General features: G+C 40.3%; 1 protein-coding gene across 1 annotated transcript; it reads right to left on the minus strand.

Moving 5' to 3' along the window:
• Positions 1 to 6,791: 6,791 nt before the first annotated feature.
• On the minus strand, positions 6,792 to 7,177 carry ColSpa_02887 (uncharacterized protein; the record flags this gene model as incomplete). Its single annotated transcript, XM_049269099.1, has 2 exons — positions 6,792 to 6,828; positions 6,900 to 7,177. 2 exons carry the CDS (start codon positions 7,175 to 7,177, stop codon positions 6,792 to 6,794), a joined length of 315 nt encoding a protein of 104 aa, XP_049125056.1.
• Positions 7,178 to 13,125: the final 5,948 nt, after the last annotated feature.

Consider the following 13,125-nt stretch of genomic DNA (forward strand, 5'->3'; position numbering starts at 1 on the left):
GAGGCCCAGACCAAACCCGCTTATGCATTACAAAAGGGGTTGAAGGCGAGACTCCAACCGCTCCAGATTGCCCTTCGCAAGCAGTGGCAAAGCCAAGTATCCCGATTGTCCCTTGTCTACGCACAAGGGCAGCTTGGTCAGATGATTGGATAGACAATGTGCCACCTGCCTCATCGTGACTGGCGATGTCGAACGACGACCTAATTTTGACCCTTGCATGTTGGAGGTTGCTAAACGGCTAGCTTAAGCCCACACGGCCCATGTTCTCCACAAAACATCCATCGATCCCATGGATCTCTGCTCGAATGATCACTGGGGTCTTGGAAGAATGGCCGGTTAATTTACTGCCGCACGCCCTCATTCAGACGTTTTCTGGGGACCCCGGAGTACTGGCCACATTCAGACAGCTTGGTGCGGGAGTCCAGTGGACTGCTCGGCATGTCACCGACTCACCGTTGGTCGTCTCCAATTCCGTCGAGCCTTTCAAGAACACACCTCCTTCCCCTCACGAAAGCTGGGGTATTTGGGGAACCCTGTGCATTCGTCTGGGGTGTGGCTCGTTATAATACCACCGTCCCTGCCTCTGTTGCTCATTGTTGTGGATGCATGTTTTGCCAGAGACCATTGCCGACATTTAATGCGACTTGAAAGCGACGGGAAGGTTACCGAGCCTCCGTCCAAAGATCTCAGAGAGCCGTCGCATATCATATCCGCCATACTCGACATCCTTCTCAGCCAACGATATGCTCGTCAACCAGCCCATTCGTCCAAGACCGATCAAGACTCGGTCGAGAGCAGGTTTGTGTAAGCCTCTTTGCCGGAGTTCTTCATGTGTCTGACATATGCCTGTGCCACCCGCAGGTTGCAAATATTGGTAAGTCGACTACTCGCTCCCGTATGAAAATCCCTCGGCTAACATATTCCAGCCGAGACAAGGTTTGTTGTCTTACCCACCTACGGTCCGAGCAGCTAACCGACGCGCTCATGTTAGAGAAAAAAGTGCTCCGAAGAACATCCCCAATGCCTCCGTTGTGTCCAAGCTGGCGTCAGTTGCGTATACGAACCGATTAAGAAAAGAAAACGGAGGACATCCACTCGAACAACCGAGATGCAAGATCCCGCTACATCAGAGAATTCGGACAGTCCTACAGGCAACACCGACCTACAAACAAGCCCAGAAACCAACATACTCACCCCACCTGATACACTTCAGCCTGGTGCTGAAGAGTCTCTCTCGCCGTCGACGTCCGCTGAAAACTGCCTTCCAGCCTCTATAGACTCCATGTTGCCTCTCTGCGATGACATCGACGATGTTTACGCCTATGAGCTTGGATACGGGGATTCGGACATGTACGGGAGCGAATACACAACAGTCACAGATACGAGTCCTTTTCAGAAACCAGCAGAGACCAACCTGTCGCTTTCTATTGTACCTATCAATGACGGTGTGCAATCTACAGATGACTCGTTCTTTACTGAAAGTCTCGACATGTCTTGGAGCGAACCGACTTGGTCAACTATTTCCCCGCCGTTGCTCAGCCTGCTTCCGCCAGCATACCACGGCGTTGCTGAATGCCCGGAGGACACGGGCTTGCTGGAACATTACTCCAAGGTCATGTTGCCTACTATGGGATTCAGAGAAAACGTCAAGAACCCTTACGAGCAGCACATTCTTCCCCTATCGCATAGAAGCTCTGCCGTTCGAAATGCTATCTACGCCTTGGCCAGTGTGCATCGTGAATATGTTGGTCTTGAAAACACTGAAGGTTCCGCGTGTTTCCACGAACGAGCAGTGGCTGGGTTGTCCGCAATCATTGAAGACGGAGATGGCTTCGAAGAAGCGCTGGCGACAATAGTTCTTCTTCTACAGTATGATTTGGTAAGATGATCTCTGATGAGTTGAAAACATGAACTTACTGGTGCAGCTCATGCAACGAAGCCTGCCCAACGTCATTCACAACCACCTCCAAGGCGCAAAGCATATCATCAGCGCTATGCCATCACCGAAACCTGCCAGCGTTGAGTTCTTCGAGCAGGTCAGTTCCCGAGAATGAGTCACATTGCGCCACTAACCAGAGACAGGTGTTTCGCTATTTTGATGTACTCAATGCCTTGACGAATGGCTCGTCTCCAGTCTTTGCGGCCCCTTCATCGAACCGAGCCTACTCACCTGGCAGTTCACCACCCCCCATCATGTTTAGTGGTATCGACCCTGTATTCGGCATGGCCGATGACCTTTGGCCTACATTGCATCGCCTCGGAGAGCTTATCACAATGAAGTGCGAACTCCAAGCCACTATGGCAGCAGGCCAGACGTCCAAGTTCGCAGTTCTTCGTACCGAATACCAGACAGCCTACAAGGCCATCGAGAGAGCTTTGGAATCGTGGAGCCCGATATTGCCACCCGGCTTTTCGTTGGTCAATCGCATTGTTGACGGTCCTGAGGACGCATCCGAGGCCGAGCTCGCCAACATCAGGTGGATTACAAGTACGGCACTTGCCTACAGACAGAGCGCACTAGTGTATCTGTACAGCACAATCTCCGAGTACCCCTCGTCACATAATCTGGTACAAAAGCATGCGCAGGCAGCTCTATGGCACTGCGCAGCGTCCGTATCACACGGCGGAACGGGGTTATCGATGCTTTGGCCTCTTTTCTTCTCCGCTTGCCATGCCATCTGCAGCCGAGACCGGGGCTTGGTGCGGCAAGCTTTCACTGCTCTTGGCAGCAAGAAAGGTGCCGTCGACACGGAGAAGCCTTGGGCTGTAGTCATGGATGTGTGGAGAAGGATGGATATGCGAGCCTATAACAAAGAGCAAGTGGGAGCCGAAGCTTGCCCAGAGCTGTGGAAGCAGGTGGCGGCCAGTATGAAGTTCGGCCTCGTGTTTGGGTGAGCTCAGGTACCGCGTGTAGCGGGGGATGATGCGATGCACAAGCTCAAGACAAGGAAAATTGTCTGGACTTATGACTTTCACTCGGAATGTCGTTACGATATCACGGCGATAGCATGGCAAGTTTTTACGGCATATTACGATACCATGGGAAAAGAAACCGGGCCTCGGGGTGCTGGACACTGGGACGGGGGACCAAGACAATGCCTCAATATACAACAATCCTTTCCGTTCGAACCCGTTGCGCACAACAAGCATAGAGGTTTAGAATCTGTGCTCTAGGCCGGCCATCAGGCTGGGGTCTGTGGAGCCAATGATCCCCCATGTCCAGCGAGCTAATGCAACTCATGGCTGCATCCACTCATCTATGCACCCGCCACTCCTTCAGGTGAGTCGACGCGGCTCGGCCAGTACTAACGCCACTTGTATGATTGTCCGCCAACCAGAATTGGGGAAAACGGAGCCGCTTTGAAGAGCTCGACAGGGGTCTCACTACATTCTCCCAGCAGGGGGTATTCAGCCTGATTGTCGTTCTGCAAACCTAGGGACTGGGGTACACTGAATACCCGTAACTCGTGATACAACGCTGCACTAAAAGTACACGTTGCATAAGCTGAGTCCAGGGAAGCCGCCCCAATTATGCTGGGTGTCTTCTCCAACGCCGAGAGGTGGTAGAATGGGGCAAGAAATCTGCATGTCCTGCGGGCGGCTACCGATCTGGCCATAAAATTTCTTCGTCTGATGTGGGCGCACCCTTCATCACGCAAGACATGCGTCTCGGCCACACAATACAACCCCGGAACGCGGTGTAAACACCTGACGGGTAATTAGCCTGAGAATTTTCGTTGCTGGAACCGAGATGTGCGGTGCTCTGGCTTTGGGGTTCGATCGAAGGGGTGGGAGATGAGGCGAAACGGTCAAGTCACATCTTGCGCTCGCCCTTCGCCTCATGGATTTAGATTGCGCTCGATGCAGTCTATGTAAGTAGGGCTGAGGCTTGCACGAAGTCCGAGACGAAATTTTGCCAGATGCGCGGCTTGTCATGAGACATGGAACAAGAGGAGGCGGCTTGGATCAACCGCCAATCCATCCTGATGGGCTCGTTTGCTCCGCGTCCTGGGAACAGCAAGTGATCCACGCAAGCCGCTCGCACACCGGCCGTCCGGTCTTGGTCATATCTCAGCTCAGCATTTGATGGACCAGTCACCACTGTTGGTGACACAAACATGCCAGCACAAGTCCTCGGCCAACCAGCCTGGCCCTCACAAGCTCGAATGAAGCCAGACAGCGCGCGTTGGCGCATCGTGTGATGGGTGCAGATTCGGGCTTGAATTGCGAGAGGCGTGAGAGCCTGACCTAACTATGCTGACCTACGTTGGCGCGAGAAATTTGTCCACGCTGCACCTGTACACTAATCACCACACGGCTGCCGAATGCCGAAGCCCAACCAAGTCATTGCAGGCGAGGTCTCCAACTGCAGAGAGATGAGGGGAGAGCCCACCACATCCTACAGTACTTTTGGGCTTGCTCCTTGAGGATTAGCGATCCAGAAGGGTGGCGCATTGCCGTCTCCTTGGCACGTGGTGTTCCTAGTGCCTTCGACGCGCCCGCAGGGACGGATGCAGTCCTCCTCATCAGTTCATGGGCAGAAGATTTTGCTCGTAGGAAAAGAGGCGACCCTGAGGGAGGAGGATCTGTGGCGTTTTTTCCTTCTTGTCTGTGTAGGCTAGGTGTGTGTTTGTGTGTGTGTGTGTGGGTTTCCTAACTTCAGCTTTGCAGGCGGGTTTGCGGTTCAGTAATTTGATGCACCCCGCAATCCGGCCTTTCTTTTTGTTTGGTTCGGCTCAAGTTACCCTGTCGAAGGGAGGTGTGGCTGGTGATCCGGGGAAGCTGCCGTGAAGTTCGCCGGGTCCGTTCCGGACTGAGCCGGCTTTACCGAATCTGACCACTTGTAGCTGCACAAAAAATGGGGCTGCAACTCGCCTCCTCTATATTACAGTCAGATATCTAACAGTAGTGTTTTCTGCTAACAGGTAGCTGAGGTTAATACTTAATAACAGTAAGGTAGGTCTTTACTAGTAATCTTACTTGACTATTAATATCTAGTAGTTAGTTAAGCACTTTAAACATAAGTAGCTTAGTTATATAGCTTTACAATAAAACAATAATTTGAAAGTTACTTATAAAAGTGGTGACTTGGTAACTGAGGAAGCCAGAAAGAAATAACCAGCAGGTAGCTGGTGAGCTGGTTACCAAACAAATGGTGAACACATTTTGCCTCAACTATTACTAAGTCCCTGCTTCACTCAGCAACACGTCACAAATTCTTGCTTCCATCTTTCCAATTTTCGAGTTGAATAAGAAGAAGCTTAATCAGGACTAAGTCTGTTTTTTCTAAGTAAGTAAAATGGACAATATTCGGGTGTTGTGAAGGCCATGGGTTGGGAAGTCTGATTCTGTGTATCCTTTTTCTTCTTTGTCATCAGCTTGGGTGCCTGGCAACGAGAACAGTACAGAGCACACGGAACTGCTTTTGGTAGTTAGTTGTCACGGGAAATGTCATATCCTGAATCACAATGTCGCCAGTGGGGTTACTGTGTCTAGCGGCAAAGGATATGTCTCAAAGTCGGGGGAGGAGGGGTAGAACAAAGAAACTTGCTTATCAAGACATTATGATAGACGGCACAAACTGACGGAAGTCGTCCATAATTATTTCTACACGAACACATCATAACGGCTATTAAACCAAAACGCCTTGTAGACAAGCTCGGGCAGCGCCTGTATTCAAAATCTCAAGCGCATCCGACAGGAAACGGAAAATGGCTCAATGATAGCCTGAAGGCTGGCGGACTAGGCTAGATGCTCTCTGACCAAGCAACAACCGCAACAGTGGTAGAAATGAGACTTTATCCAAACCCGAAAATCGCCTCGGGCGTCCTATAACATAAGTTTGTTGCGATGCCGAAGTCGTTGTGAACGGTTCGAACTCGGGGGTGACAGTGAGGGGTTGACCATGCGGAATCGCCAGGTTTTCTTTTTGCCGAGATGAAAGTTTCCACTAGTCTAAACTCAAGATTCACTCTATGCTCCCATACATCGTGTTATGTTGGTTTTGTTGCTGGGATCATGCGGCACGTAATCCAAGATTGATCCTTCCCTCCCAAAGGACATACGTCCAATTCGATCAGACTTTCTGCGCCCTTTCAGTGCTCAACCGTCCATCCAGCTTCTGGGTTGTGCATCGTAGAGAAGGGCGGGGACACAAAAGGATGCCATACTAAATGAGGTCTATTTGCCGCCCACTCACACCACCAAAAGTACCCAGCTTAGGATCCTCGGAGAATAGGAGAAATATTCCGACTCGATAGAAAGAATTGGGGCGCCCGGCTGGGTGTACTACCAATCCCCATGCCGTTTTTGGAGAAGATGCACTTCGACAAAAAGTACAGTGCTCCATCTTCTGATAGTTTTCGTCTGTGAGCACCGCTGGTGGGGTTGGAAACTGGTAAGACTTTTTTGGAGTACTCCGGAGATCTGCGAGCCATTGGAGTTTTGCCCAATTGTTAGTTTGGAAGCAGCAACTAGAGATAAGTAACAACTGCATTTCGCCTGGCTGTTGCACCAGGGTTGACTCAACCGTCCAATCGAATAAGCAGAGACCACTCCCATCACCGAAGTACCCAAATGGAGGGTGCTTGTCGGTGCGAGGCTCTACAATAACGTCCGAGGGGAAGACCGCTAGCTTAGCAAATACGCGAATGTAAGATCCGCTATTGAGACGCCCGAACTGGCTGCACCATTGCAAGTCCATATGATGCTGTACGATGCTGAACTCGGCGCAAACGTGAGACGGTAAAGTTTCGGACAACGTCATTATCTTTTGGGTTTCCAAACGTTCTTCAGATAGGTGCGGGACCCCTACGGGATACCGACGACCTGGGAGGAGCTCAAATTTCCTGGTTTGAGATGCCCAACTCCATGACGGGGCCAAGTAAGGGAAAGCATACCGCTTTTGTTGTAGGGAGGCTTCGAGATCTCCAATTTCGGGGTTCACCACTTCCCAAATCAACTCGTGATGTAAGTCTTTACTCCATAGGCCCGCAAGGTACGTGTCGTTGGTGATTTTGGCGCACTCCTCGGCCAGCCCTGCTATGCCCGGCAGCAGATCCTCCCTGTAGCTCCATAACCTGGCCTGTATCTGGAAGATCTCGTCCCACCGAGCATATGCGTTGCGTACCCTGCGAGACGCTTCGTCTGGGTCTTCCGGCTCCGGATCATGCGCCATGTTTACGAGGGGCCTTAAAGAACCATGAACCACGGATCCGCTCTGGAAGTATGAATTTTCGGAGGTTGTGCCGTTCTCGCAAGCTAGATGCCATAGTCCAGGCCCAAGGAAAAGCAATCTAGTAGAGAGCATGTTTTCTTGAAATGTCCAACCTCTCGTTTCCCATACTGCCTGCTCTAGATCTATCATTAGAGATGGTCGGTTCCAGAACGACAATAGGTCATCTGAAGACGGATATAGGGTATAGGTGCCTTGGACGTGGTTTCGTCTTGTAGATTGAAACTCGACGTCATAGCCTAGGGGTCGAGAACCTAAATACCCTTGCAGACACGATTTTGATGCTAAGGGGCAGATCGTTAGGGTTGAACAGTAGTAAACGCGGCCCATGGTTAAGCTCTCCTTATTCCAGTCATCAGAGTCACCTTGGATAATACAAAGTGCGTCGACCCAGAGATATCTTATACCGAGAGCCCTACACGTAATGACAGTGTCTCTGACAACCGGACTCATGGATTCGAGCGGAATTTTCTCAAGGTGCGTAGACAAGGTGCCCCTCGTAGTCTTAAGTTGTTGATCGGCATCTTCTTTTGGGCCCCAGCAGTAGCTCAGCGCCGCATAACCGACTTCTTGATAATTTGCGGCTGTTCGGTTCGGTAGTGTCTCGGTGTTCACAAGTCGAGCATCATCCCGGTCATTCTGGCCGAGGTCGATCAACCTGGTTGGAAGGAAATGAATATCTTCTTTGGCATGATTGCACTCAGTTTGACATCGCAGTAACTCAGACCTTATCCATTTTACATTCTCAGGGCTTAGAAGCCGAGGAGAACGTTTGCCATCAATTCTGAGCCACTTTGATAAATTATCTGTAAAGGACCATCAGCTTGTGCCCAAGAGAAAGAACCATGACAAGGTTACGTACCATTCCTAGTCTCAATATTGAAAGTCAAAGCTGCGAGCAGTTCTTTTGGGGGGGACTTGTAGATCTCACATCTCCAGAAGACTAAACCTTCATCATTGGCTGTAGAGCCAAAGATATCTCTATCGACACCCCAGATGTAGCCCGCATTAACAAAAACGCCTCCTTCGTACTCTATGGCGCGTCTGAGGACATGTTCTCGGACGAAACCACACAGGCCACAGCCAGCCAGAGCAGAACTGGCCAAGCCAGGTAAATCAGGTAGAGTGTCTTCCCAGTGGCAAGCAGGCCAAAGCCTTACCATGTCACTTTTACCCTCACCTTTGTGCCTGAGCGTTGCGTGACTATCGTAAAGGGCTGTTCCTTCGCCGAAAGTATCGTTGCTATCGTCGAGAATCACATTTTGACATCTGTCGCAGAGGCTGCCACCGCCAAGTGCGCCTAGGTTGATCCGTGTTGCAGTGTACATCTGCCCGCAGGTTTCAAATGAGTCTTGATTGTGTCGAGGTGATATGTCATGCAAAATGAATTGCTAAGGGGCCTAGACTGGACACACTAGAGCGAGCGTTAATATAGAGGTTGTAAAACTAAAAGCCCTTGAAGAATATATGAAATTATGAAGCAACATAACCAACGCATTGGCATTTAGGGCGTGATTGATGACTGCGGTAAGAACTGAAATGTGCAATAAGAATTTCAAATGTGCAATAACACTAGCTACAAGTACCTTCTGAACTCAAATTATGTTACACTAGGCCTAAAACAGGAGGGTATATTATAATTATAGTTCTAAATTATAGAACTTTACATTATTATATATTTACTATATACTTTAATAAAAAAAGACTTTATATAATATAAATTATTAGTTATTTCTTATTTTCTTATATAAATTCTTACTATATTTAAAACTTATATTAATATTATTATAGTTATTATTATACTTTAAAAACTACTTTTTTATTACTTATTATTATAATTAATTACTATAAATAATTTATTATAAAATTTAATTATTTTATTATAATAGTTATATTTAGTATTATTATAGTAAGATATTAAGCTAATAAAAATAAAGATAAGAGAAAAGTTATTAATAATAGTAGTACTATAACTATATACTAAATATATTAAAAGCTTTTTTTTAGTTTAAACTACTATTTTTTATACCTCTTTTACTTTAATAAATAGTAATTTTAAGTATTATTAAAATAACTTATAAATAATATACCTTTATAGTTATTTTAAAATCTCCTTATTAAGTAAAAAGTACTTATTTATTTATTTATTTTATTTTATAGTAATAATCTTAGCTAATAAGCTATTATTTACTTTTTTTATATTAGTTAATTAACTATATTTCTAGTCTAAAATAAAGTTTTATTATACCTTATAAAGCTTTATAAAGTATATATTATTTTTTATAAAAAAGCTAAAGTCTTAAAAAAAATTAAAAGTAATAAAAAACTAAATAAATACTTTATTAGTTATATTAAAATAGTTAATAATATACTTATTAGTATATATATTCTTACTACTATTTAAAAAAAGTAGTATAATTAAAAGAAAATAGTTTCTTAAAATATCTTTATTATTATTTATTTTAATAATAGCTTTTTATTTATATTTATTAAAGCTAAAAGGTTAATTTATAATACTAGTTTAATTAATTTTATAAATATTAAAAGGTTTAAAGTCCTTAAAGGCTAATATTTCTTAAAGGATATAAGGTTTAATGCTTAGAATAATATTATTATTTTTTATTTAAAAACCTATTACTATTTATAAAATTTTAAGAATATAAATAAATTACTAGAAATAACTTAAGAGTTATATAATCTTTAATATAGTTATTTTTAAATAATTATTAAGTAAATATTTAGTTACTTAAAATAAAAGTAAAAAATAATTACTTTTTTAGCCTTAAAGTATAGCTTAAATATATAAGTATAAATTATTTATATAATAATAGGCTTATATAACTTTTTATTTTACTATACTAAGGATAAAAAGTATAATAGTAAGTAAGAATAACAGGGGGTTATTTATAAATAGTCACAAGGAAAAGTAAAGAAGAATAAAGGTAGACAGAAAAGGTATATATATATATTAACTGTTAAGGTATTGTTTTTTCTCGTTGTTGTTAAAAACTGTTTAAGTAGAAGGGATATCTCTTAGTTATATAAAAAGTCCCTTAGATACGTATAGTATCTAAGTGTATATCTAAGCGTATATCTAAGCGCTAAGAGGTACTTATAGTTTCTTATATATATATATATATGCTTATATATGCCTGTAGATAAGTATAAGCGCCGGTATATATAATACTTAGAAGTATATGCGTTTATATGCAGTAGACTATATTAGTTTATAGTAGTTTACATTAGTATAGTTATATATAGTAATATATACTTTTATAGGTTATTTTTCAAGAAGAATCTAGAAAAAATAACTATATATTTATAGGACTTTTAGTTATAAAGTTATAAAGAGATTTATATATAAGAATTATAAGAATTTTACTTCTTAATTCTTAGTTTCCTCCTTAAGTTATATCTAAGTTATAGATATAACTTATTTTATATAAAAACTTATAAGAACCTTATATAAGGAAAATTTTAAGAAAAATAGTTATAGTTATAGTTATAGTTAAAAACCCTTAAAGGAAAAAAAAAAAATTTATAAAGGGGAAACCTTAGTATTTAAGCTGTATTACTTTCTTTTTAGAAAGTATTTCTTTATTATCTATAGTTTCTTTAGGTAAAAACCCCTTTTTATTAAGATTTATAGTCTTTATAAAGTATTTAAATACTTCTTTATTAACAGATTTAGTAAATATATCTGCTATATTATTCTTTGTATAGATATGGTATAAAGAGACTTGATTATTATAGATAGCTTGTCTAGAAAAGTGATATTTTATATCTATATGTTTAGATTTCTTATGAAGCTCTGGGTTTTCTGTTATACGTTGTGCTGCCTTATTATCTATTAAAATAATAGGCTTATTTAACGTTATATTTAACCCTAAGTTATTATATATATAGGAAAAAGAGTTATATAGGTATATAGATTCCTTTATAGCTTTATATAAAGCTATATATTTAGCTTTATAAGTAGATAAAGTAATAGTCTTTTGTTTTATACTATTTTAGCTTATTATATTATAGTACCTTAGGGTACTTATATATCCAGTAGTAGACATTCTATTGTCTAAGTCTCTAGCCTAATTAGAGTCTGAAAATATAACTAACTATAAATTAATATTATAGTTATATATTAATCCTAGATTAGGATATTTATTTATATATCCCTATATTCTATTAAGCGTAATAAAATGCTCTTTAGATAGGTTACTTATATAATAAGCATATATATTAACTGGATATGTTATATTTAGCCTAGTCTTAAGACTTAAGAAGAGTAGAGATCTTATCTCTTGTTGATATTAAGTTATTTCTTTTTTTGTTGCTTACCTTGTATTTTTCTTAAGCTTAATAGTAGGATTTATAGGCGTATTATAAGGATAAGTATCCTTTTTATTATACTTTTCTAGTATTTTATTTGTATATTTGGTTTAATAGATATATAAGATCTTATTTACTTTATCTATACATATTTTATTTTTTAAAAATGTATATAGAATTCCTAAGTCTTGTATCTGTAAATCTTTATTTATATTATTATAGAAATATTCTATATCTTTATTTGTAGGAGCTATTATTATTATATCGTTTATGTAACAGGCTATTATAGCTCTTATATTATTATTATTAGCTATAAAGATACCTTTATTATAAAGGGATTCTTTAAAGCCTAGTTTTATAATTATAGATCTTAACTACTTATACCAGAGTCTAAGGCTCTGTTTTAGACTATATAGGGCCTTTTTAAGCTTACAATATAAAGCTTTTTCTGTTAGATTATTTGTATATTCTAGGGTATTTGTTTTATAGTTATAAGAGAAACCTGTAGGTAATTTTACCTATATTTCTTTATCTATATTAGTATAGTAAAAGGCATTAGAGATATCAAATTGCCTAAAAAACCAGCCTAGCTTTATTCCTATTATAAATATAGCTTTATAATTCTTAGGTTTACAGGTAGTACTAAAGGTTTCTAGATAATTAATACTTATATATTAATTAAAACCCTGTACTACCTACCTAGCTTTATATTTTAATGGATTATTATTTATATTTGTTTTTAATTTATATACTTATCTTTCTTTTAAGGGCTTAATTCCTTTAAGTAGAGGAAGTATTATTTAAGTATGCATATTATGTAAGTTATTAACCTCTAAAACCATTGCTTAAATTTATTTATTTTTAGAAGTAGAGATTATAGCCTTTTTATAGGTAGTAAGGTCTTTATTTGTTGTTATAGTAAGGATATATATAGCTTTATTAAACCTATTTATTTTGTTATTTTAATTATTTATAGTAGAAAGTATTAGTTTAATTATAGGGTAGTCTTTTATAGTATATAAAGCGCTTTCTTGGTCTGCTACCTATTTATAGTCTTTAAGCTTATTATTATTCTGCTTAGGAATTTCTACTATTATCTTGGATTTATTATTATTATTATAATTATTACAATTATAATTATTACAATTATTACAATTGTAATTATTACAATTATTATTATTTGTTATATTATTATTATTTATTGGCTTTATATTTATACCTCTAGGATTTAAGTCTTTTCTTTTACTTTTATAGTCACGTAGAAATATCTTATTATTACTACTATTTTCTTTATTATTTATATTTATATTATTATTTATATTTATATTATTATTATTAATAGTAGGAAGTATAAACTGATTTTCTAGAATAACTATATCTCTAGTCTAAAAGAAAGTTTTCTTTTGAAAATTATATACTTTATATATATTATTTCTATAGTTAAGTACTATAGCTTTTATAGCCTTATTATCTAGCTTTTTTATCTTAGGATCCTTATTCTTATAGTAATATATAGATCTAAAAGTTACTATATTATTAATATTAGGCTTTATATTATTATTACC

This window comes from Colletotrichum spaethianum (genome assembly GCF_022836535.1).
Source record: "Colletotrichum spaethianum MAFF 239500 DNA, contig05, whole genome shotgun sequence".
Classification (NCBI taxonomy): domain Eukaryota; kingdom Fungi; phylum Ascomycota; class Sordariomycetes; order Glomerellales; family Glomerellaceae; genus Colletotrichum; species Colletotrichum spaethianum.